Source organism: Leptonychotes weddellii, chromosome 1 (assembly GCF_054177405.1).
Source record: "Leptonychotes weddellii isolate Sample4059 chromosome 1, ASM5417740v2, whole genome shotgun sequence".
Classification (NCBI taxonomy): domain Eukaryota; kingdom Metazoa; phylum Chordata; class Mammalia; order Carnivora; family Phocidae; genus Leptonychotes; species Leptonychotes weddellii.
Genome location: NC_138369.1, coordinates 14,626,242 through 14,649,276, shown reverse-complemented (window position 1 = coordinate 14,649,276; position 23,035 = coordinate 14,626,242). Strand labels below are relative to the sequence as shown.

Here is a 23,035-nt window from a genome sequence, read left to right as displayed (position 1 = left end):
ACCCCTGCCCCACAGTGAATGGCAGGGCCACAGTTAGCCACTGTGCCATCTCAAGGAGTCTTGGGTGAGCACGTGGTCCTGGAACAGACACGAATTCGGGCCAGCCAGACTCCCCTGAGCCAGGAGGTGGCCTAGCGTGCCCGGGAGCTGCCAGCTCCCATCCTCAGATCAGCCCATCTGAACCAGGCTTGCCCTCAGAGGCGGGGTGAGCCTGCCTGGGCTGGGGGGGTAGGATGACTGCGGGGATAGAGCTGTCAACCCAGGGGACAAGGGGATGGAGCCTCCTCAGAGCCTCTGGATTAGGCTTGCAGGAGGGACTGGCATTTACTGAGTGCCTACTGTGTGCCCAGGTCTGCTCTGGGCACTGTTCCCACCACCTCACCTGGTCCCCGGCTCCCAGGTGGGTCCGGAGAGAGGATCCGCTGGACAGGAGGGGTCCCCCTGCCGGGAGGAGGGCCTGTGTCCTGCCTCCCAAGTGTTAGGATGCAGATCCCCTCCACCCAAGACCCCCTCCGGGCCAAGGGCTGGGAACAGGGGAGGGAGGCGGAAAGTATCCCGCGCCCAGAAGGCGACGTCGGGGCTCACCAGGCGCCGCCAGCGCCCGGAATGGGCTGGAGTGTCCGCGTGGCCCCTGGACGTGGGCCCGGCCCGGAGGCTGGGAGGGGCGTCCGCTCCCCGTCCCTGGCCTCGCTCTCCTCCCCTCCGCTCCCTCCTCCGGGCGGGGTTCCCGGAACAGGCCGCCAAGGGCGGGGCGAGGAAGCGGTGGCCGCTCGGGTCGCTGAGGCTGCGGCGGCATCTCAACCCCTGCCGCTTCTGTCCGTCTGTCCTTGTGTCAGTCCGCCGCCCAGCCATGGCTGCGTGGGTCCCCGCGCCACGGATCCTGCTGCTGGTGCTGCTGCTCCCCCCGCCTCCAGGTGGTGAGCCTCGCGGGGTGGGGGCAGTGCGGCCCGGGCAGGGACGGTGTGTCTGGGAGGGGGGGCAGCCACGTTCGTGCGTCCCTGGAGTGAGCCCAGGCAGCACCATCCCCAGTGTCCCCTACCCCCAATAACCCCAAGGCAGCCAGCCAACCCCCAGGACTGACCTGACCTCAGTCAGCACCCCTGTGTCTGAACGGACTCTAGGAAGTTGCCGCCCTTGCTGTGCCCCGGGGAATGGTGGTAGTAGTGGGATCTGTGCTCCCTTAGGTGCTCCACGGGATTGCGTCCCTAGGGGCTGGGGTAGGAGTCCCTGCCTGGCCTTAGCCTAGGGTGGTGGCAGGGGGGAGGCCTGGCCCCTCTATCAGAGGCCTTCCTTTCGGCCCTGTTTACTGTCTGGACTCCCCCACCCCCTGCTCCCCTGGCCCTCGTGTTCCTGAGGCCGCCTGGGGCTGGCCTCCCGGGTTGGAGGAAACACCACTGTGTGTGTTGATGGTAGGCTGATGATTCACCGACGGAGGCGGCCAGGCTGGGGGCCATTTCAGGGTAGGAATTGGAACATCCCCTTGCCCAGCCCGAGGAAGCCGAGCGATCCCTCTGGGGTGAGTGGCTTTCTCGAGGAAAAGGGCTTTATTTCCTGGGGGGCTGAGATGCATCTGGGGACCTGGGGTGGGAAAGTAAGAAGGTGGAGCCCCGGTCCCTGGTCCAGTGAGATCTGGCAAGCCTCGTCCAGCGTGTCTGGGGCCCAGAAGAGCATTTCTGTCGTGGGCTCTTGGCCCAAACAGTGCAAGGGGTGTGTGTCTTCAGCCCCAGCTTAGAGGCTGGGCTGTGGCCATAGAGGCCGAAAGGACCCTGCTGGAGGTGGGTCACCTGAGTTACCCAGGAGCGCGGGCCATGCTGACCATACCTGCTGTCAGGTGGACAGCTGGCTGGGGGGAGCCTGGGAGTGGTCAGGTCCTCCGCGCCTGCAGCTTTGCCCAGAGCAGGGTTCTGCCTGAACCTGCCAAGATCGGAGCACCCCGCCCCCGTCCCCCATCCCCTTCCTAGTTATCTCTTCTCAAGGAGGTCACTCAGTGCCTCTGTCTTTGGGACTCGCTCTGTATGTGATACACTGACCAGGCTGAGTCTCCAGACACGGCACGCTGCCCTGGGGCTCTGGCCAGTCTGGGTCCCCCGGGTCCAGGTGCTGGGCCAGGACTGTTTCCAGGAGACATAGCCATACGTCAGGGTTTGTCATCAGACCTGTCTCCAGGCTACCATAGCCATCTGGGCCTTGCTGGACTGGGTGTTCTATTCGGGGTCTGTCCAGGCACAATCTGGGACTGCCCCCCTCCTGCTGGTGGGCACTAGATCTCTGCTAATGTAGCTTAAGGATGCATGGGAACATTTGGCTGTAGCTTCTTCCTGGAAGTTTGCAGGCCTTGTGGTCTCCCAAAGCCCTGGGTCATTTCCCACACTTGTCAGCCAGGTCCTGTCAGTATGACCTGGAATACTGGAGCTCTGTCCTTACCCCAGCCTGTGGGAAAGTCCTTGGATCCCTACGCTGGCTGAGAGCCTTGAAATGGTTCAGGGGCTTAAAGTGGTGCCACTGCCTCGGAGCCCTGGCCACCAATTGCGTAAACGTTTCCTAGGCACCTGCTGCAGGCCCAGCCCAGGGCTAAGTGCTTCACGGACATTTATGGTGGGTATGGGTATGGCCGTGGCCGCAGGTGAGCCTGCCTTGAGGGCATGGTCTGTGAGCGCCAGGGCCCTGGAGTCCAGGGTCCAGCAGAGGCACTGAGTGGTGAGGGGAGGGAGTAAGGATTGAGAATGGGTTGGTCCAGTGCCTGGGCCCCAGCAGCTGGTTGGGGGCGTTACTGTTCAGCTCTGACTGCTGGGCTTGGGCAGCTTCTAGAGGAGGGGGACTGGAGTAAGGCCGTGAAAGATGAGTAGATACGAAGACAGGGAACCGGGAAACAGGCAAGAATATGGGCCGAGTGTGGATAGAGCTGGAAAGTTGGGGTGACCATCAAAGCCCTTTGCAGTCCAGAGCCTGCTTTGTGGACCCTGGACTTGATCCTGAGGCAGTGGAGACCAGGGATGGTCCGCGAGCGGGAAGTGGCCCCTCCAAACTCCCACTTAGGAAGGTCAGTCTTCATCAGAAGGCAAGTGGCTGGTGGAGGAGAGAGGGAGCCCGGTTAGGTGCCTCTGCTGTGGGACAGAGGGGAGGGCAAGGCAGTGCTAAGGGAGGGGCTACGTGGGCTGGGACATGGCTGAGATCTGGCGTGAGGCCTGGCCCTATGGCCACCGATTAACAAGTGTGCTTTTCCGCTCCAGCCCACAGTGAAGTATGTGTGGCTTCCCGTGGACGCAAATTCTTCCCCGAGTCCTGTCCTGATTTCTGCTGTGGCAACTGTTACAACCAATACTGCTGCTCTGATGAGCTGAAGAAATTTGTGGGCAGCGAGGGAAGCTGTGCCGGGCCTGAGGCCAGGTGGGTGCACAGTGGTCGCAGGGTAGGAGGCCTGAGCCCGCCCCCCAGCAGGAGTGTGCCTGAAAGAGAAATAGCCCTGCCCCTCTGGCCTTGCAGCCCCCTCAAGATGCTAGAGCACTGGACCAGGGATGGGGGTAAGGGATGGGAGCTCCTGTTCTGGGTTTGCTCGGTTAGTCCCTTGCCCCTCTCTCCCCAACCCTCAAGGGCTCCAGCTTACCTGGCTCACTCAGTCTCGGGCTGAGCAGTTTTCTCAGGGCTGGTGGCCTCAGCTGGCCCTGTGGCTCACCCCTGGGTATGTACCTGGACCAGCAAAGATGCACACCTTGGTGTGAGTATACCCTGTAGCATATGCATGCACCTGGCAGGGGATTGTATGTGATTTGTGTAGGTATCATCTTGTGGGCCCTGGGGCACACATCACACTCTGCACCATGCCTGGGTCCTCTTGGTGTGGCCAGTGGATTTGCATTCCATCTAGGTTTAGACCATTTCATGGGCTGGAAGCAAGGTCTCCCTTTGCCACGTCTGTGTTTCTTTTGTGTTTGGTCATAGGGATAGAGAGGGTGGAGGTGGTCCAACTTCTCAGCTCATGGCAGGCGATCATCACTGGTCTGGGCAAGCCCAACCCAGCCCGTACCATCTTATATATTTAATCTCACGTAACCTCTCCATTTCCCTCTCACCCCATAAGCAACCAGTCTATATGTCCTTTTCATTGTTTGTGTGATTGATTGATTGATTGATTGATTTTTAAGTTAAAGTTTTGTTTTGTTTTTTTAAACTCTACACCCAACAGAGGGCTCAAACTCACGACCCCAAGATCAAGAGCTGCATGGTCTACCGACCGAGCTACTTTGTGTTTTGAAAAGTCTACATTGCTTTGTGGATACAATGAACTCCCTTACTTTTTTGCATTCAGCACAGTGTTTTTATTTGTAAGACCCATTCATATTGCATGGTGTACAGCTGGGCTGTGCCCACCCTGTGCTGTCGTTCTCTGTGATGTGAGTCCTAAGCTTGCTATCATAGATAATTGCTGTGGGCATCTTCCTCTACTTCCTTTCTCTTTTTGTGGAACCATGTGAGAATTTCTTGGACGTGTACATGGGAGCAAATTGCCAGGTCAGTGAGATGTGTGTAGTTACTAAGGACTTCCAAGGTGTTCTTGGGAATGGCAGCACCAGGCTGCATACCTGCCAGCCATACCTAAGGATTCCTGATGGATCATATTCCACCCTTTCACTGGAAGTGAACACCTTTTGGTGTCCTTATATTTTTGCATGTGTCTTTAAAAAAAAATCCATTCCAGTAATTTTTTTTTTTAATACAGCATTTCATTTAAATTTAATGTAATTATTGGTGTTCTGAGATTCTATTTGCCATCTTATTTTGTGCTTTTTTTGGTCTCTCCTATTCTGTATTTCTTTTTTTTTTCACTTACCATATTGTTTTGGTTTGTTCTTACTCCATTATTTTTTCTTCTACTGTTTACTTCTTTTACCTTCTGTATTCCTTTATTCCTTTTTCTTGCCTCATTGCACTGGCTGGGACTTCCATTGCAATGTTGAATAGAAGTGGTGAGAGCAGAGCTCCCTGTCTGGGTCTCAATTTTAGGGAGAAAACATATAGGATTAGGTATGATGCTAGCTGTAGATTTTTCATTGGTGCCCTTTATCAGATTGAGGAAGTTTCCTTCTATGTCTGGTTTGCTTGGACGTTTAGTCATAAAGGGATCTTGAATTTTGTCAAATAGTTTCCCTGCCCCTGTACTTTTTCTAGGTAATCTTTTTGGTGGTACTGTAAACAGTATAGTTTAAAATTCTCATTATTTATTGATATAAAGGTAATACATTTTTATAAATTGACCTTGTATCCAGAGACTTTACTAAATTTATGTATTAATTTGAGTGATTTTAATCGAAACTTCTTAAGAATTTTCTACAAAAGTAGTCACATCATGTGTAATTAATGCTTTTTTCCTTCCATTCCAATTCTTGTACTTTTAATTAATTTTTCTTGCTTTATTGCACTGGCTAGGATCGCCAGTACAGTGTTGATTGGAAGTGATGATAGGTAGCATTCTTGTCTCAGGGGAAGGCTTTCATCATTTCTGATTAAAAGTAATGTTTGCTGTAGTTTTTTTGTTTTTAAAGACACCTTATTAGACTAAGGAAGGTTTCTGCTAATCTGATAGTGATACTAAGAACTCTTTTTTTACAAATCCTTGGTGCCTTTTAAAGATTTATTTATTTATTTGAGAGAGAGAGAGAGTGCACGAGTGGGGAGAGAGGCAGAGGGAGAGGTAAAGAGAGAATCTCAAGCAGACTCCCTGCTGAGTGTAGAGCCTGACTTGGGGCTTGATCTCACGACCCCAAGATCATGACCTGAGCCAAAATCAAGAGTTGGGCACTTGACTGACTGAGCCACCCAGGAGCCCCTCTTTGGTGCCTTTTAAAAGAAACATATTTCTGGGGCTCCTGGCTGGCTTAGAGGAGCCTGCGACTCTTGATCTCAGGGTCATGAGTTCAAGCCCCATGTTGGGGATCAAGATTACTTAAATAAATAAAAATTTAAATGGAACATATTTCTTTTGGGTAAATATCTAGGAGTAAATTTGCTGAGTCACTGGCTGCATGTGTTCAGCTTTGGCAGGTACTCACAGTTTTCTAGCATTGTTGTACCATTTACACTTACCAGCCATGTATGAGTGTTCCAGTTTGCTGTGCCTCCTCTCAAAACTTGGCATTGTAAGTCAATTTTAAAAAATGGAGCTATAATTACATATAGTAAAATGCACAGGTCTTAATGTTTCAGCTTAATGAGTTTTAGTAAATGTATACTTCTCACATATAATACCTTAGGCAGGATCTATTCATTTCTATTTCCTAGAAGGTTTTAATTTTAGTAATTTTGCTGAATGTGTAGTAATACCTCATTGTGTTGTTTTCTTCTAAGTGTTTTGAAATTTACTGAGATTCATTTTATGACCCAGCATATACTATACCTTGGTAAATGTTTCACATGAACTTGAAAAATGGTATATTCTGCAGTTGTTGGGTGTAGTGCTTTAGAAGTGTCAGTTAGGTCAAGTTGGGTGATAATGTGTTTAGATCTTTTCCGTCCTTATTGGTTTTGTCTGCTTGTTTTATCGATTACTGAGAGACCACAGATATGTTTATTCTTCTTTTAGTTCTGTCAATATTTGCTTCATGAATTCTGATGCTTTGTTATTAGGTGCATACGTATTTAAGATTGGTTTGACTTTCTGGTGAAGTGTTCAATTTATCATGTGTAATGTCCCTCTTTATTTCTTGTAATACTATTGTAAACCTCAAAGACCGTAAGTATTTTAATTGTTTTTGACAGTGAATATTTATTTATATTTATCCATATATTTATATTCTCTGCTGCTTCTTATTGCTTCCTACATCTTTAAGCCTCAACTGAGATCGTGCTCCTTCTACCTCTCATGCAGGTATGCTGGTGCCAAATTTTCTCCATTTTTGTTTCTCTGAAAATGTCTTTAATTTCACCTTCCCTCTTAAAGGATATTTTTCCCAGTTACAGATTTCTAGGTTGGCAGCTGTCAACTTCTTTCAACACTTTAAAGCTTTCATTCCATTGTCATTTCTTTTGTATTTATTTATTTTTTTAGTAATCTCTACACCCAACATGGGGCTCGAATTTATGACCTTGAGATGCTTTTCTGACTGAGCCAGCCAGGCGTCCCATTCCATTCCATTGTCTTCTGATTTCTGTCCTTTCTGTTGAGAAACCAGTTGACAGTTTAATTATTGCTCCTTTGCAAGCAACATGTTTTTTTCTGAGTGCTTTTTTTTTAAACTTTTTATTTTTTTAAGATTTTATTTATTTATTTATCTGAGAGAGAGAGCAAGCGAGCGAGTGTGCATGCGCTCATGCTCGCGTGCAAGCCAGGGGAGGGGGAGAGAGAGAGAGAGAGAGAGAGAGAATCTCAAGCAGACTCCTCATCAAGTGGGGAGCCTAATGTGGGGCTCGATCCCACGACTCTGAGATTATGACCTAAACCTAAATCAAGAGTCGGATGCTCAACTGACTGAGCCACCAAGGCTCCCCCTCTGACTACTTTTAAGATTTTTCTTTGTATTTGGTTTTCAGCAGTTTTGCTGTGATGTGCCTAGGTGGCTTTGTGCTGTTTGGGGTTCACAGTACTTCTTGAATTGTTGTTTTTCCCTAGTTTTGAAAAATTGGCAGCTGTTATCTCTTTAAAGATTGCTTCTGCTCCATTTTCTCACTCTTTACCTTTTAGGACTCTAATTACACGTATATAAGACCTCTTGTAAACCTCTTGTATTTCGTATTTCACCCACCATCTTCTGTCTTTATATTTACTGTCTTTTTGTGTCTCTGAGCTTCAGTCTACATGTATTGGACCTATCCTCCAGTTTATGAATTATATCTTCAGCTGTCTCTAATGAATTATGAATTTGTAGTATTGCTTTTTAGTTCTAGAATTTTTGTTTCTTCTTTTATATTTCATGTTCTCCTCAACTGCTCAATTTTTTTCTTTCATCTCCTTGAACTGTGTATGTGGTGGTGTTTAATGTCAGTGGCTTCAATATTTGAAGCCCCGTGGTATTTCTGGGGTCATTTGCCTCTGTTGTTTGTATTCATGTTGTCTTGTGTCCTAGTGTTTCTGAAAAATTTTGATGGTGTGCCGAACATCACATTTACAAAATTGATTGTAGAAATTTGGAGCCCAGGACTTCTTCCAGGGAGGATTTGTGTTGCTTTTGCCAGGGACACAGCACTCTTAAGATCATCTTGGTCTGGGATGCCTGGGTGGCTCAGTCAGTTAAGCGTCTGCCTTCAGCTCAGGTCATGATCCCAGGGTCCTGGGATCGAGTCCCATGTCAGGCTCCTTGCTCAGTGGGAAGCCTGCTTCTCCCTCTGCCTACCACTCCCCCTGCTTGCGCTCTCTCTCTGACAAATACATAAAATCTTAAAAAAAACACAAAAACACCCCCAAAACATCTTGGCCTAACTGCAGAGACTGAGAGGATTAGAAGCTAAACTGTCTACTCACTTCCTCCCTTCTTAGGGTGCAGATTTTGAGGTCTCATCCCAAGTGAGTGGGAATCATCAGGGCCTCCCCACCTGGTGGGCTCTGGCTCTAATCTCTGTCACCCGAGACTTTCAGAGAACAGGCCCTCAGATACCATGCTTACTTCCATGGAGCTTTCTTTCCAGCCTTCCTCACACCAGTGTGGTATCCTTTGCTCTGTTACTGCTCACCAAAGGCTACACACTGATTTTTTTTTTTAAGTTTTGTTTATTTAAGTAATCTCTACACCCGACGTGGGGCTCGAACCCATGACCCCAAGATCAAGAGTCGCATGCTTTTCCAACTGAGCCAGCTAGATGCCCCTGCACACTGGTTTTTAAAAACTATTTTCTCCTCAGCTTCACCTTTCCTTCAAATTTAGGATATAGTTGTTCCTAATGCTTTTTAATTTTATTTTGTTTTACATTTAATTTTGGAAATTTTCAATATATACAAAAGCAGAGAGAATAATATAATAACTCTACATACCCATCACCTGCTTCCATAGTTACCAATACTCTGACACTATTATTTTATACACCTCCCACCACTTTTTTTCTGATTATTTTAAAACAAAACAAAAATTAAAACATCATAAAAATTTCTCCCAATGGCTCCTGGATGGCTCAGTCATCAGTTGAGCGTCCAACTCTGGATTTTGCTCGGGTGATGATGCCAGGGTCCTGGGATTAAGCCCTAGTTGGGCTCTGTGCTCAGTGTGTGTGTGTGGGGGGGCGGTCTGCTTGAGATTCTCTCTCCCTCTGCCCCTTCCTCTGATCTCCCTCTCTCTCAAATAAATAAATAAATCTTTAAAAAAACGTCTCCTTAAATGTTAGTTTTCATCTGTGCAAATGAGTCCTTTGTAAAGAAATATAACCACTCTTTCAATAACACATCTGGTACAATTAACAGTAATTCATTAATAATTTTCAATGCCAGTCTGTCTTTAGTTGCCTCCACTTGTTCCAAAGTGCCTTTTCATGGGTGGTTTGTTCAAATCAGAATCCAAAGAAGGTTATTATTGTTATTTTTTTTAAATCAAAGTATAGTTGACATACAGTATTCTGTTAGTTTCAGGTATACATCATAGTGATTCAGTATTTTTATATGTTACAAAATGATCCCCATGGTAAGTGTAGTCACTGTCACCGTACAAAGTTATTACAATATTATTGCCTGTGTTCCCTGTGCTGTATGTTACATCCCTGTGGCTTATTTATTTTATGACTGCAAGTTTGTGCTTCTTAATCCCCCTCACCTCTTTCACCCGCCCCACCCCCAACTTGTCCTCCCTCTGTAACCACCACTTTGTTTCCTGTGTTGATGAGGCTCTTTCTGTTTTGGTTTGTTGTTTGTTAAATTCCACGTAGAAGTGAAATCATACGGTATTTGTCTTTCTCTGTCTTATTTCAGTTAGCATAATACCCTTCAGGTCTATCCATGTTGTCGCAAATGGCAAGATTTCATTCTTCTTTTTGTGGCTGAGTAATATTCCAGTGTGTGTGTGTGTGTGTGTGTGTGTGTGTGTGTATGTGTGCGTGCCTCACATCTTCATTATCCACTAATCTACCAATCAACACCTAGATTGCTTCCACATCCTGACTATTATAAATAAATCTGCAGTGAACATAGGGGTGGCACATATCTTTTCGAATAGGTGTTTTCGTTTTCTTCAGATAAATACCCAGAAGTAGAATTGCTTGTATATGGATTATATGGTATGCCTATTTTTAACTTGTTGGGGGAACCTCCATACTGTTTCCCACAGTGGCTGCACCAGTTTGCATTCCTACTAACAGCGCACGAGGGCTCCCCTTTCTCCACATGCTCCCCAGTACGTGTTATATTGTGTCTTTTTGATACTAGCCAATGAAGCTATTACTTTTATTTTATTTTTATTTTTTAAAGATTTATCTATTTTTTTTTAAGATTTTATTTATTTATTTGAGAGAGAAAGAATGAGACAGAGAGAGCATGAGAGGGAGGAGGGTCAGAGGGAGAAGCAGACTCCCTGCCGAGCGGGGAGCCCGATGCCGGACTCGATCCCGGGACTCCAGGATCATGACCTGAGCCTAAGGCAGTTGCCCAACCAACTGAGTCACCCAGGCGCCCAAAGATTTATCTATTTTAGAGTGAGAGAGAGAGGGCAGTGGGGAGGGGCAGAGGGAAAGGGAGAGAGAATCTCAAGCAGACCCCACAGCGAGTGCGGAGCCTATGTGGGGCTTGATCCCACGACCCTGAGATCACAAACTGAGCCGAAATCAAGAGTGAGACACTCAACCAACTGTGCCACCCACGCGCCCCTGGAGTTATTACTTTTTTTAAAATTTTTAATTTTTTTAATTTATTTTTTTAAAGATTTTATTTATTTGACAGAGAGAGGGAGAGCACAAGCAGAGGGAGGGGCAGTGGGAGAGGGAGAAGCAGACTCCCTGTTGAGCATGGAGACCAATGTGGGGCTTGATCCCAGGACTCTGGGAATCATGACCTGAGCCGAAGGCAGACGCTTAACTGACTGAGCCACCCAGGCGCCCCTGAAGTTATTACTTTTAAAATCTCTGTTGTACCTGTAGTTATTTCCCCTTTTTTATTATGCATTTTTTCTTTTTCTGTCTTCTCCTTGATGAGTCTTCCCAGAGGGCCTACCAACTTCGGGTTTTTAAATCTTTTGTATTATTTTTTGTGGCTGTTGTTCTCTTATTTCTGTGTTTCCCTTTATTAATTAATCCCTTCCTTATTTGGGGGATTTGCTCTATTACTTTTTCCCCACCTTTTTGAGTTTAACATCTTACGTTTATTATTTATTTATTTATTTATTTATTTTTAAGGATTTTATTTATTTATTCATGAGAGACAGAGAAAGAGGCAGAGGCAGAGGGAGAGGGAGAAGCAGGCTCCCTGCTGAACAAGGAGCGCAACACGGGACTCGATACCAGGACCCTAGGATCAAAACCTGAGCCAAAGGTAGACGCTTACCTGACTGAGCCACCTAGATGTCCTAACATCTTACTTCTAAAGATAAATAAATTTCTGGGGCAGCTGGGTGGCTCAGTTGGTTGAGCATCTGACTCTTGATTTCAATTCAGCTCATGGTCTCAGGGTCATGAGATCGAGCCCCAGGTCAGGCTCTGTGCTCTGTGGGGAGTCTGCTTGAGATTCTTTCCCTCTCCCTCTCCCTTTGCCCCTCCTCCCGCCTACACACTGTCTCTCTTTCTGAAATAAATAAATCAATCTTTTTTAAAAAAGATAATTAATTTCCATCTAAGAACTGCGTTAGCTGTGTTTCATGAATTTTAACCTGTAGTATTTTTGTTATCCAGTTTTACTAATTTCTTAATTTCTTTTTTTTTTTACTTGGCACAATTTTATTTATTTTTTCTTCCAAATTTTTGTTTAAATTCTAGTTAGTTAACATATAATGTAATATTGGTTTCAGGAGTAGAATTTAGTGATTCATCACTTATATACAACACCCAGTGCTCATCATAACAAGTGCACTCCTTAATGCCCATCACCCACTTAGCCCATCCCCCATCCACATCCCTCCATTAACCCTCAGTTTGTTGTCTATAGTTAAGAGTCTTTTATGGTTTGCCTCCCCCTCCTTCTCTTTTTCTTTTCCCTCCCCACACATTCATCTGTTTGGTTTCCTAAATTCCTCATATGAGTGAAATCATATGGTATTTGTCTTTCTCTGACTGACTTATTTCACTTAGCATAATACACTCTAGCTCCATCCACATCATTGCAAATGGCAAGATTTCGTTTTTGATGGCTGAGTAATATTCCGTTGTATGGATATACCACATCTTTTTATTTTAAGATTCTATTGTTTTTATTTGTTTGAGAGAGTGTGTGTGTGCACACACGTGTGGGGGAGGGGCAGAGGGAGAGAGAGAGAAGCAGAGTCCCCGCTGAGCAGGGAGCCTGATGTGGGGCTTGATCCCAGGACTCTGAGATCATGACCTGAGCTGAAAGCAGATGCTTAACTGACTGAGCCCCCCACCCCCGCCAGGTGCCCCGATATACCACATTGTTTTTATCCATTCATCAGTCAGTGGGCGCTTGGGCTCTTTCCATAATTTGGCTATTGTTGATAATGCTGCTATAAACATCGTGCCCCTTTGAATCTGTATTTTTGTATTACATGTTTCTTAATTTACTTTATATTTTCTTATTAATGCACAGTTTTGTTGCTGTTTTTCTTTTTTGGTACCATGTTAGCTTCTCAAGGTATGAGTTGTGTTTAGCATTTCTTTTTTCACTTTGTGGCTCGGTGGTCTTTCTCTGCTGATTTCTAACTTCATCCCACTGTGGTTAGAGAAGATAACTTTGTATGATACCAATCTTTTCAAATCGATTGAGCCTCGTTTGTGGCCTTACATGTAGTCTATACTGGAGAATGTTCCGGGTACGCTTGAGAGGAGTGTTCAGCACTGTAGCCTGAGATCCTGTGTGTGTGATAGTCATCCTTGGGAGGCCATCGGGGCTCCTCTGTGGCCCGCGCAGGATCGGCTCTTGTGCATTTTGTGTGTGTGCTAAGGTAATGTTTGTTCCTGGTGTGCTGGGTGGGGCTTGGATGTGTTAATCATGAGGTTTCCTCTTTTCAGTGTGTCCGCTGACACAGAGCCACTGGAGCAGCTGGGCTCAGCGCTGAGGTTTCGTTCCAGCTTGGACAGCGACCCGATGTCAGGGTAAATAAAACCTGCAGGCTGGGCACATCTTCCTGGTGGAGGTGACAAGGGGCTCAGTGGGCTAGAGTGAGGGCTGTGGGCACTGGGATGCCACGGAGTCATTATAGTGGGGCCCCAGAGGAGCTGACCACCAGGTCCCTGATCCTGATGTTGGAAAGTTGAGTCCTCATCACTGTGCTGGGGATAGGGGGACTGTGGTTGACAGTTGAAAGGCCAAGGGTAGGGGGTCCCTGTTGACCTAGGTGATGGACGGGGTGGGCACTGGAGACTGATGGGGAACAAGTGACAGCGATGGAGGTGATGGTGGTGACAGCGATGGTATGATGGTGACAGTGACAGGGCGATGGTGACAGGGATGGGGTGATGGTGGTGACAGGGATGGGATGATAGTGGTGATGGTGGTGGGTGATGGGGTGATAGTGATGGGTGGTGATGGGGATGGGATGATGGTCATGGTGGTGATGGGTGATGCTGACGATGATGGCAGGGTGCTGGTGGTCACAGTGATGCGGTGATGCTGGTGATGGTGACAGAGTGATGGTGATGGTGATAGTGATAGGACAATGGTGGTGACAGTGACGGGGTGATGGCGGTGCTGGTGCTTGGTGATGAGGTCATGGTGGTGTGGTAAAGATGCTGGGATAACTGATGTGCCCAGTCCCTGTGTCAGGGCTTGTGAGTCATGGTTGCTGTATCAGGGCCCTTCTGTCAAGGGGCCGGGGAACAACGCAGTCCCCCAAACCTCGGTTCCCTTGGCCAGGTTCCTGCTGTGTGTTGTTGCCACCGTGACGAGGTGCTGTGACGTACCCTTCATGTGGGTGGAGTAAGCATGCAGCCACTCATGTGTTTTCCTGGTGGGGTCTGTTCCATGTGCTGCGTGCCCCTGCCCCGGTGGATCTAGAAGCCCCTTTCAGGAGAAGATCTGCCCAGGCCTGGTTGCCCCTTTGGAGGAGCACACTGGGGGCTCCGGACCTGTGCGGGGGGTCCAGGTGCTTGCCTGTCCCATCCTGCCCTGTGAGCCTGGGTGGGTGTGGGGTCTCACTGGCCACAGGGGAATCAGGACAGGGCTTCTGGGAGTGGGGAGGTGCCACAGAGGTACGGCCTGTGGTCCCTCCTCAGTGCCCAAGGCCCGGCCTCTGCTCTCCAGTCTGCTGGCTGATCCTGCACCCTTGGCTGATGGGAGACTGACACCTTGACTCGCCCCTCCCTCCACACGCGGGGAGTGCCCTTCCTTTGCTGAGTCCCAGAACTGTGGGCTTTCTGACGGCCCCACAGGACATCCTGCTGTCCAGCCGGTGTGGGCCTGGGGCCGCGTCCTGAGGACAGTGAAGTGTTCTGGGCAGTGCTGGTCTGAGTGGCGTTCAGGAAGACCATTCTGGCTGCTCCACGGATGCTGAGGCAGGAAGGGGGTGGCAGCCATGGCTTCCCAGGCCCAGGTGTTGGGAGGCCAGAGGGAGACCGGGCTTGGTGGGGGGAGGTGAGGCCGGAGACTGTCATTCAGCAGCTGCCTGCTAGGGAGTGGCCAGGGGGGTGGCGGGGGGCCTGGCCTCTGCTCTGTTGACGGGGCCAGAGGTCCAGCCCTGTGAGAGGATGTGGGACCAGGAGTGGGTGTGGGGTGAAGGGCTCAGGTTGGGTGGAAGGAGTGTGTTGAGGACTGAATCTGAGGGTCAGCAACATTTGAGGAAGGGCCTCGGGAGATGCTGAGAGGGAAGGTTCAGAGAAGCGGAAGGAAAGAGGAAGATGCTTGGGCTGTGGAGTATTGAGAAATGTGGATGCCACACCACAGAGACCATGGCACCCTTGGCAGGAGCCGTTCAGTGCAGCGGATTGAAGAGCGAGTTGGAAGCGTGTAGGGTGAAGTGAGTGTGGACAGCTTCAGGGAGAGATTTGGCTGCGGACCAGTGAGGGGGAAGACAGGAGTTGGAGGAGGAGGAGTCAGGGTGAAGAAGGGCTTCTTGGATGCTGGTGGAGACTTGAGCTGAGAGAGGGGACAGAGGGGACATTGCAGAACAAGGTCCCCACGGGGCATAGGAGGAGAGGCTGCTCGGACTGGTGGCAGCAGAGAGGTAACTGGGGTGAGCCCAGCAGAGAGGTAACTGGGGTGAGCTGTGCACACAGAACCGGGTCTGGTGGGTGGTGTGCACACTCCTGCGTGTGGCCCCGCCCTGGCAGTCCCGCCCGCCGGGACGCGCAGGTGACTGCAGTCATGTTGCCCGACTTGCCTGCGCCTGCACCTGCCTCTGACCAGAGCCCTGTGTCTCGCACAGCACCTGCCTTATGTAGGTTTAGGGCTTAGGAAGCAGGCAGAAGGGCAGGGTCAGCAGCGACACTTCTGTGAATGCCCTCAGGTGGGCATCTGTGTGCTGCCCCCTCGGCCAAGGGCCCCGTTTACCCACTGGAGTGTTGGCTCCTTCGTGGGGTCCAGCCCCTGCTGCTCAGGCCATGGCTGGGAGCTCCAGAGAAGCCTCAGTGGGGGAAAAAACCCCACGTCTCCCTCTGTGGGTGACTCCTTGGGTTCTCCAAGAATGAGGCACCAGGTCAGAGTGCAGGGACCCAGAGGAGGCCACCTCTGCCTGTCACAGCCTGGATGGGTTGTGTCTTCCCTTGACGTGGGCCCTCTGCTCCCCAGAGTGTGGCCATGTTACCTGTGGGCCTGCGGTTGGCCCAGGTCTTCTGCTCCCTGCTCCCCAACTTTGGCAGGTGAACCCTATCCTGCCCTGTTGAATGGTCAGTGCATTGCCAGCATCTTGGTCAAAGTGCTGTTGTCCCTGGGGCGCCTGGGTGGCTCCGTTGGTTGAGCGACTGCCTTCGGCTCGGGTCATGATCCTGAAGTCCCGGGATCGAGTCCCGCATCGGGCTCCCTGCTCGGCGGGGAGCCTGCTTCTCCCTCTGACCCTCCCCCCTCTCATGTGCTCTCTCTCTCTCTCATTCTGTCTCAAATAAATAAATAAAAAAAAAAAAAAAAAAAAAGTGCTGTTGTCCCTGCTCCGGAGAGGGTCTTTCCGCAGTCCACACACTGGGGGTCTTTGGCCTTCTGGAACCACCCAATTCAGCCCTGCACACTCCCTGCTTGGGCTGATTCTGCCTTTTTTTTTTTTTTTAAAGATTTTATTTATTTATTTGACAGAGAGTGAGTTAGCGAGAGCAGGAACACAAGCAGGGGGAGCGGGAGAGGGAGAAGCAGGCTTCCCGCCGAGCAGGGAGCCCGATGCGGGGCTCGATCCCAGGACCCTGGGATCATGACCTGAGCCGAAGGCAGACGCTTAACAACTGAGCCACCCAGGCATCCCTAAAATTTATCTTATTTTAAGTTTAATTCTCTGGTGAGACCAATCCTAGATTCTTTTTTTTTTATTGTCAACTATAATATATATACAGAGAAGTCCACATAGATACACAGTTTATTTTTTTTAAGTTTTTTTTTTTTAATTTTTAAGTAATCGCTACACCCACTGTGGGGGTCAGACTCGTGACCCCGAGATCAAGAGTCACAAGCTCTACTGACTGAGCCAGCCGGGTGTCCCAGATACACACAGTTTAACAAGTAAATTATAAATCAAATTCCTGGTGATCCCAAGAGCTACGGGAGCCATAGTAGGCTTTGGAGCAGGGGTGACATGATCAGACCTGGCAGGTTGGCCAAGGGCCCTTGAAGAGGCATCTACATCATGCTGACGAGGCAGGCTGATGGCTTGGAGCATGTGCTGGTGGGAGAGGGGGAGCTGAGGGGACTCGTGTGTCATTCCGAGGGCCCCAGGGGCTGCTGGTGGACCTAGGTCACTGAAGGTGCCCATCAAGGAGGACAGCTGGAACAGGGCTGGCGGGCTGAGCAAGAGTGTGGCTTGGGCACTCAGACAGGGCACCTCAGATCCCAAGGCAGCGTCTGGGCAGGAGGGTGGATAGGCATGGTGAGAGGCCAGGGCTGGGCAGGCGAGGCTGGCGAGGCAACTCTGGGAGGACCGCCTGACCACCTCGGCTTCCCTCCCTGCTCCGGGCCCTCTGGAGCAGCGGGGCCTTGCTGTGTCTTTAAGGGCTCTGTGTTGCTCTTCCTGTCACTGACGTCAGGGCGAGGGGCGGGCCAAGATTTGCCTTCCCTTTCCTAGAAAGGGGAGGGGATTGGAACTGAGTGGCCCATGATGGAAAGAGGGGACGTCCAGGGCTGCTGGAAGCCGGGGAGTGAAGGCGGAGGCTAACATGGGGTGAGCTTGGGCGCCATACTGTGTGTGTGTGTGTGTGTGTGTGTGTGTCTGACGGTGGAGGCTAATAAGGGGTGAGCTTGGGCGCCATACTGTGTGTGTGTTTGTGTGTGTGTGTGTGTGTGTGTGTATGTTTCTGATGGCAGAGGCTAACAAGGGGTGAGCTTGGGAGCCATACTGTGTGTGTGTTTGTGTGTGTGTGTGTTTCTGATGGCAGAGGCTAACAAGGGGTGAGCTTGGGCGCCGTACTGTGTGTGTGTTCGTGTGTGTGTGTGTGTGTGTGTCTGACGGTGGAGGCTAATAAGGGGTGAGCTTGGGCGCCATACTGTATGTGTGTGTGTGTGTGTTTCTGACGGCGGAGGCTAACAAGGGGTGAGCTTGGGCGCCGTACTGTGTGTGTGTTTGTGTGTGTGTGTGTGTGTGTTTCTCTCCATTCCTTGGGGGCAGCAGCGGGTCTGGGAGGAGCTTGTGAGTCTGGAGCAGGTGAGGGCCGCACAGTGGCCAGTGGCTTCTGGTCTGTGAGTGCAGTTGTGTATTTTGGAGTCCACGGTGTGAAAGGTCTGTCCTAGCCTGTCGCTGGGCTGTGTGGGGCCCTGCTGAGGTGGTGCTGCCCCTCTGGACTGTGAGGGGAAGCCCCTCCACCCAGGGCGGGGTGGGGTGGGGCCGGGCCCACCGCCTTCCCCTGGGCCCTCAGTAGAGGCGGAGGCCCTGTAGCTCACCAAGCTCCCTCCCTGTTTTATTTTATTTTATTTTTTTAAGGAGGCTCCACGGCCAGCATGGGTAGGGCTTGAACTCACGACCCAGAGATCAAGAGATCAAGAGTCGTAAGCTCTGCCAACTGAGCCAGCCAGGTGCCCCTCCTTCCACGTTTGAATGCACTAGGTGCATTGAATGACTAGGTGCAGTCACCAAGCATGTGCCTTTCCTTAGAAAAGAGTTTAGTCCCTGGCAACAGAGGAGGAGAGCAAGGGACTCTGTCTGCCCTTGAAAGTCAATTTTAGTGAGCTTCCTGCCCAGGGCCTGTCCTTTCTTTAAAGCCCCTCCACTCTGTTGTGGTCCTTGCTGAGGGGCTGGCATCAGGCAGGCGGGCCTCCTCTTCCAGAAGGCAAGGTTAGCTCCAGCACCCCCATATCATCCACCCGTCTCTTTGTTTGCCCACTTGCCCTACTGGTCAGAGTGTGGGAGCCCTGGGCTGTATGTGAACCCCTGGCACAGGGCTGCGCAGCCAGCCGGCTCGCCGTCACTCCTGGGGGGCCTGCGGCCCCTCTCTGGGGCGAGTGCTGAGGCTGCGTTCCCTGCGTGCCTCTCCTCACTGTTCTGGCCACGCTGGCCTCTGCTCTCCTGGAATTTCTCCCCACCTTTGCCCCTTGTGCTGCTATTTTACCTCAACATCTGCCTCCTGCGCTGAAGTGTGGGCTCCCAGAGGCCGTGAGCTGGTCGGTCTCGCCCAGAGGGATGGGCCTGAGCCACGTGCCCGAGGCCCGGCTGCTGAGTGGGTGGGGTGGACAAGGGGTGTATGGTGGGGAGACACTCCAAGGGCGTAGACCCTGGGTGAGGGGCTTTACACAGACTCGCGAAACAACCCCATTTTACACCAAGGAAACAGTCTGAAGGAGAGTCAAGCTACCCCACCTGGAAGTTGCTCTGTGTTGCCCCGAGTCTCCTCTGGCAAGAGGGGAGCCCCTGGGAACGGTGGGGTGTGGACTGCTGGTCCTGGGCCGGGGCGAGAGGCCCTGGGTCACCGCCGGCTCTTTGGCAGGTTTGGGGCAACTGTAGCCATCGGCCTGACCATCTTCGTGCTCTCCGTTGTCACCGTCATCATCTGCTTCACCTGTTCCTGCTGCTATCTCTACAAGATGTGTCGCCGGCCACCGCGTCGTAAGCACGCCTGCCCCCTCCCTGCCCCCATGACCCTGGGTGTGTAGGTGCAGAGCCCAGGTGCTGGGGCGGGGGGGCTGACCAGGGCCCCGACTCGGCTAAGCTGGAGTGAGGGGTGGCTGTGGTCCTGACTGGGATTCTCTCTGCAGCGGTGGTCACCACCACGGCCACCACGGTGGTGCACACCCCTTACCCTCAGCCTCCAAGTGTGCCCCCCAGCTACCCCGGACCAACGTACCAGGGCTACCACCCCATGCCCCCGCAGCCAGGGATGCCAGCAGCACCCTACCCGACACAGTACCCCCCGCCTTACCCTGCCCAGCTGATGGGCCCCCCGGCCTACCACGAGACATTGGCTGGTGAGTACCGCTGCCAGCGCTGACCCTGCCTGGCCCCCCAAATTGCCTGCCACTGTCACCTCACACTGCAGCCCCCCGTGTTCACAACCAACCAGCGTCCTCTCTGTTTTCAGGAGGTGCAGCCGTGCCCTATCCTGCCAGCCAGCCTCCTTACAACCCGGCCTACGTGGACCCCCCGAAGGCAGCCCCCTGAGCCTGTCCCTGCTTCTCTGGCTGCCACTTGGTGTGTGTGTGTGTGAGAGAGAGAGAGGAGATGGGCATGCAGGCACGGTCCTTTTCTCGCCGCGCGTGGTGTTTGTGTCCGGTCTGTACACGAGGCTTCTTGTGATGCCGTGCCGCGGGCCAGTCATTGCCAGAGTTGCTGGGACCCTTCTTCGTTCTCTTCCTCACTTGAAATTGTGCTCTTTTGAAATCTCAAAATTCAAAGACTGGGGTGGGAGTTCTTTCCCATACTGCCCCGGGGAGACCAGGCTGGTGGGGGCTCGTCCTGCTAGGACAGTGGGGCTTTCTGTAGGCAGTGTGCCCACGTGTGCTGGTTTGGGCAGAGTGGCTAGCCACTGCTCAAGGCCATGGCCTGTCCGCAGGGCATGGGGTACTCTTCAAGGAACCAGAGCCATCGTGGCATGGGGGTGAGGCTCGGGGCCTAAGTTGGGTTTTAATCCTTTCAGCGGTCGTCCCATAGTCCCCAGAGCCTGTGCCCTGCCCAGCAGAGGGCGGGCAGCCTCCCGAGACCAAAACACTTGAGGCAGAGGCCCACCCACCCGAGCGCGGTCTGCCTGGACTGTCCCTGCATCTTCCCTGGCACCACCTGGAGGGCCACGTCCACCCACGGCTCTGGCTGCCCTGGCTGGCCACGACCCCCACCACAGGTAGGCAGGGCGGCCTCTGTCCACCTGCACACTCAGGTGTCCTCCCTGCAGTGTTTTTGTTTTCCTTTCCTTTTAGGCAAAAACAGTGTGCCTGTTTCCTGTTTTAAAATGTATGTGATCATTTTTGTGAGGCTGAGCCCCCTGGGTCCTGGAGGGAAATTGGCCCACTGTGGAGAGGGACCGTCAGACCTCTGATAGGCCCTACCTCTCCCCACACCAGCTTCACAGAATAGCCAGCTCCTGTACCCCAGTCTCAGTGTGTCCTGGCACCCAGGACACCTGGGCCAAGGGGCCGTCTGGACCAAAGGTGGAAGGGGGCCCTAGGTGGCTGCTCTCGACCAGACATGAATACCTCGGTGTTCCCTGTTCCTCTGTTAATATCTCACCAGATCTGTCTTAGCTTTGTACCTGTTGATGTGTTTCTGAGAGTCTAGGGTCTGCACCTTTGTTTATAATAAATGCAAACATTTGGGGCTGCCGCCTTCTTTCTTCAGAGCCTTGGGTGCTGGGACTGGGCATTAGGCCGTGTACCATCTTCATCCATCTCTTGGGTTTGCCCTGTCTTTCCTGGGCTCAGGTGTCTGGCCATCCTGCTAGGGAGGGTGGAGGACAAAGACTGTGCCACCCTCTGTGTCCCCCTCCCCAGGTCCCTGAGTGTGGGCAGAGGTGCAGGAGGCTTCTCTAAGGCTGCCAAGGAGGGTAGAGGTGAGCGCCCACTCAGTGCTGGGGAGGGGGGGGGGGTCTTTATTAGTCAGACTTTCCTTCTTGGCCTACTGCCCAGGTGTGGCCAGGGAAAGCCCATACAGTGTGGCTAGTGCCAAGGTCAGGAAGGCCAGAAGACCCAGTGGGGCTAGCAGTCCCGCCTTGGGTGAGGCTCCAGGGCCCTCCATTGGAGGAGCAGCCTTGGGCTTCCTGCCCCTGCCCAGGTTGGGACTAGTGTCCCTGGCTCTAGCCAGGGCTTTAGTGGCTGTGGTGGCAGATGGTCTTGGGTTGGTTCCAGCAGAGGCCGTGACCCCGTACATGGGCTTGACAGTGCTGAAAGGCCTGGCATGAGCGTCCACCCACTGGAGCAGGGCCCGCGGCCTCCACTGACAGATGCTGAGCAGGGCGAGGACATCACTCTCGGCCATGTGCGAGTCCGGTGGGGCCTGGCCATACAGGCGTGTGTAGATGCTGCCCAGGCTGTAGCTTTTCCGCGGGCCATGCTCCGAGGGGCTGCCAGCGTGCTCCAGGGCCTTCAGGGCGGCAATGCTATCCACACAGAAGGCACCGTCCAGAACACTGGCAAGGCCTAGGACAGCCAGCTCCGCCTGGAGCAAGGGGAAGTCGTAGCGGTCGCCATTGTGTGCCACGAGGCACCAGGGCTGTGGCTGGCGCTGCAGGAAGGCTCGGAGCAGGCTGGCCAGGTCGGCATCGAAGCGCTGACGCCCGTGAGCTGCCAGTACAGCTGTGCTCAGGCCTGTGATCTTACTGGCTTCTGGGCTGCAGGCCTTCCCTGGAGCCACGCACAGAGAGAGCTTGTCTGCCACCCGGGGCGGCGGGGGCACTATGGGAGGCTGCCCCTGAATATTGGGGGAGCTCTCCAGGGCACATCTGTGGACAGCCAGCAGACACAGCTCCGTGACCTTGGGCTGGGAGGAAGGCAGGCCAGTGGCCTCCAGGTCCAAGAAGATGAGGGTCTGCACGGGCCCCGGGGCTGGGGCCTGCGAGCCCATGCTGGGTACCTGCCGAGCCTGGGGAGGAGCAGGGGTGGGGAGTGGGTGTATGAGTGCCCCAGTGGGAAGAGCTGAGGCCGGCACTGTCAGTGAGCTCCAGGACCCGATTCCAGGGCAGGAAGCCAGAGAGGGTGTCATGACTTCCTTAGGGGGAAGCACCCTCAACTGTCTGTTTTGGGGGAAACCTTGGCTCCTCCCCTAGCGCCCACCTAGCCTGGGCCTGGGGGGGGGCAGTGAGGCCTTCCCACCCTGCCCCATGCCCGTGGGAGCCCTCACTTACCGGGTAGCAGGCAGCAGCAATGATTCAGGGTGCAGTCTGGCTGGTTCTTGCTGCCGGCAGCAGGGGCGGGAAGTGAAACTGAGTGTGAGCCTGCCTGTGGGCTGTCCTGAGGGAGGCCCGCCCTGCTCATCAGCGGGCCAGGTCTGTCCCTCCCCAGCACTGCCCCCTCGTGACTCCCCAGAGGCCTCCGACCTACAGCCGTGGGCCTGCTGGCTGGCACAGCGCATCAGAGCGCTCACACTGTGAGAGGCAGCCGGCAGGACAAGGGCCATGGTGCCCAGCCCTTCGGGGAAGGCCAGCAGCAGGACTCCAGCCTGCCAGGAAGCCCGGCTGTGGCCAGCGGCCACCGTGCACCCTCTCCTTGGCCCTACTTTCTCAGGGCTCCCTGCTGTAGGCCCCGGCTGCCGCCTGCCTCCTGCTTTGCCACACAGTGGTTTCTTCCCATGGCCTCAGCCCAAAGCGATGACTCAGGGCAATTCCACAGGCTGGGCAGGGCAGGGCCGGGCTCCTTCCTCAGGGCTGATTCGTTACCGTGGGGACAGGGTCTCAACTCCAGCCAGGGACGGGAAGGCTC

The 23,035-nt window shown here is 52.4% G+C and overlaps 2 protein-coding genes and 1 long non-coding RNA gene across 6 annotated transcripts; 2 read left to right on the top strand and 1 right to left on the bottom strand.

The window, feature by feature from the left end:
- The first annotated feature begins 730 nt into the window (after positions 1-730).
- SHISA5 (shisa family member 5) lies at positions 731-20,939 on the top strand. Of its 3 annotated transcripts, none has more exons than XM_031021963.2 (6): positions 733-914; positions 3,231-3,387; positions 13,081-13,164; positions 19,120-19,238; positions 19,388-19,597; positions 19,711-20,939. In XM_031021963.2, the coding sequence occupies exons 1-6, from the start codon at positions 851-853 to the stop codon at positions 19,788-19,790; spliced, it is 714 nt and encodes a 237-aa protein (XP_030877823.2). In that variant the 5' UTR covers positions 733-850; the 3' UTR covers positions 19,791-20,939. The 3 variants fall into 3 exon arrangements, with proteins under 3 accessions (XP_081673203.1, XP_030877823.2, XP_030877822.2); XM_031021962.2 differs by having other exon boundaries at positions 733-917; XM_081817077.1 differs by lacking the exon at positions 13,081-13,164 and having other exon boundaries at positions 731-917.
- LOC145721064 (uncharacterized) lies at positions 3,397-8,053 on the top strand. Its single transcript, XR_014144539.1, has 2 exons — positions 3,397-3,715; positions 4,184-8,053. It is a non-coding gene; the product is annotated as an uncharacterized LOC145721064 (long non-coding RNA).
- Positions 18,095-22,910, bottom strand: TREX1 (three prime repair exonuclease 1). 2 transcript variants are annotated; one of them, XM_081817047.1, is made up of 2 exons: positions 22,462-22,910; positions 18,095-22,059 (listed from the first exon to the last, which is right to left on the bottom strand). In XM_081817047.1, exons 1-2 carry the CDS (start codon positions 22,731-22,733, stop codon positions 21,237-21,239), a joined length of 1,095 nt encoding a protein of 364 aa, XP_081673173.1. In that variant the 5' UTR covers positions 22,734-22,910; the 3' UTR covers positions 18,095-21,236. The 2 variants fall into 2 exon arrangements, with proteins under 2 accessions (XP_081673173.1, XP_006750724.1); XM_006750661.3 differs by having other exon boundaries at positions 18,095-22,199; positions 22,462-22,882.
- Between the last annotated feature and the right edge of the window lie 125 nt (positions 22,911-23,035).

Excerpts from the sequence above, each read along its gene's own strand:
- TREX1 (XM_081817047.1), bottom strand. The coding sequence starts at position 22,733 with ATGGCCCTTGTCCTGCCGGCTGCCTCTCACAGTGTGAGCGCTCTGATG. Across the intron at positions 22,060-22,461 it reads TTGCTGCTGCCTGCTACCCG|ATGTGCCCTGGAGAGCTCCC; the intron begins GTAAGTGAGGGC and ends GGCTGTCCACAG.
- SHISA5 (XM_031021962.2), top strand. The coding sequence starts at position 851 with ATGGCTGCGTGGGTCCCCGCGCCACGGATCCTGCTGCTGGTGCTGCTG. Across the intron at positions 3,388-13,080 it reads TGTGCCGGGCCTGAGGCCAG|TGTGTCCGCTGACACAGAGC; the intron begins GTGGGTGCACAG and ends TCCTCTTTTCAG. Across the intron at positions 13,165-19,119 it reads GACAGCGACCCGATGTCAGG|GTTTGGGGCAACTGTAGCCA; the intron begins GTAAATAAAACC and ends GCTCTTTGGCAG.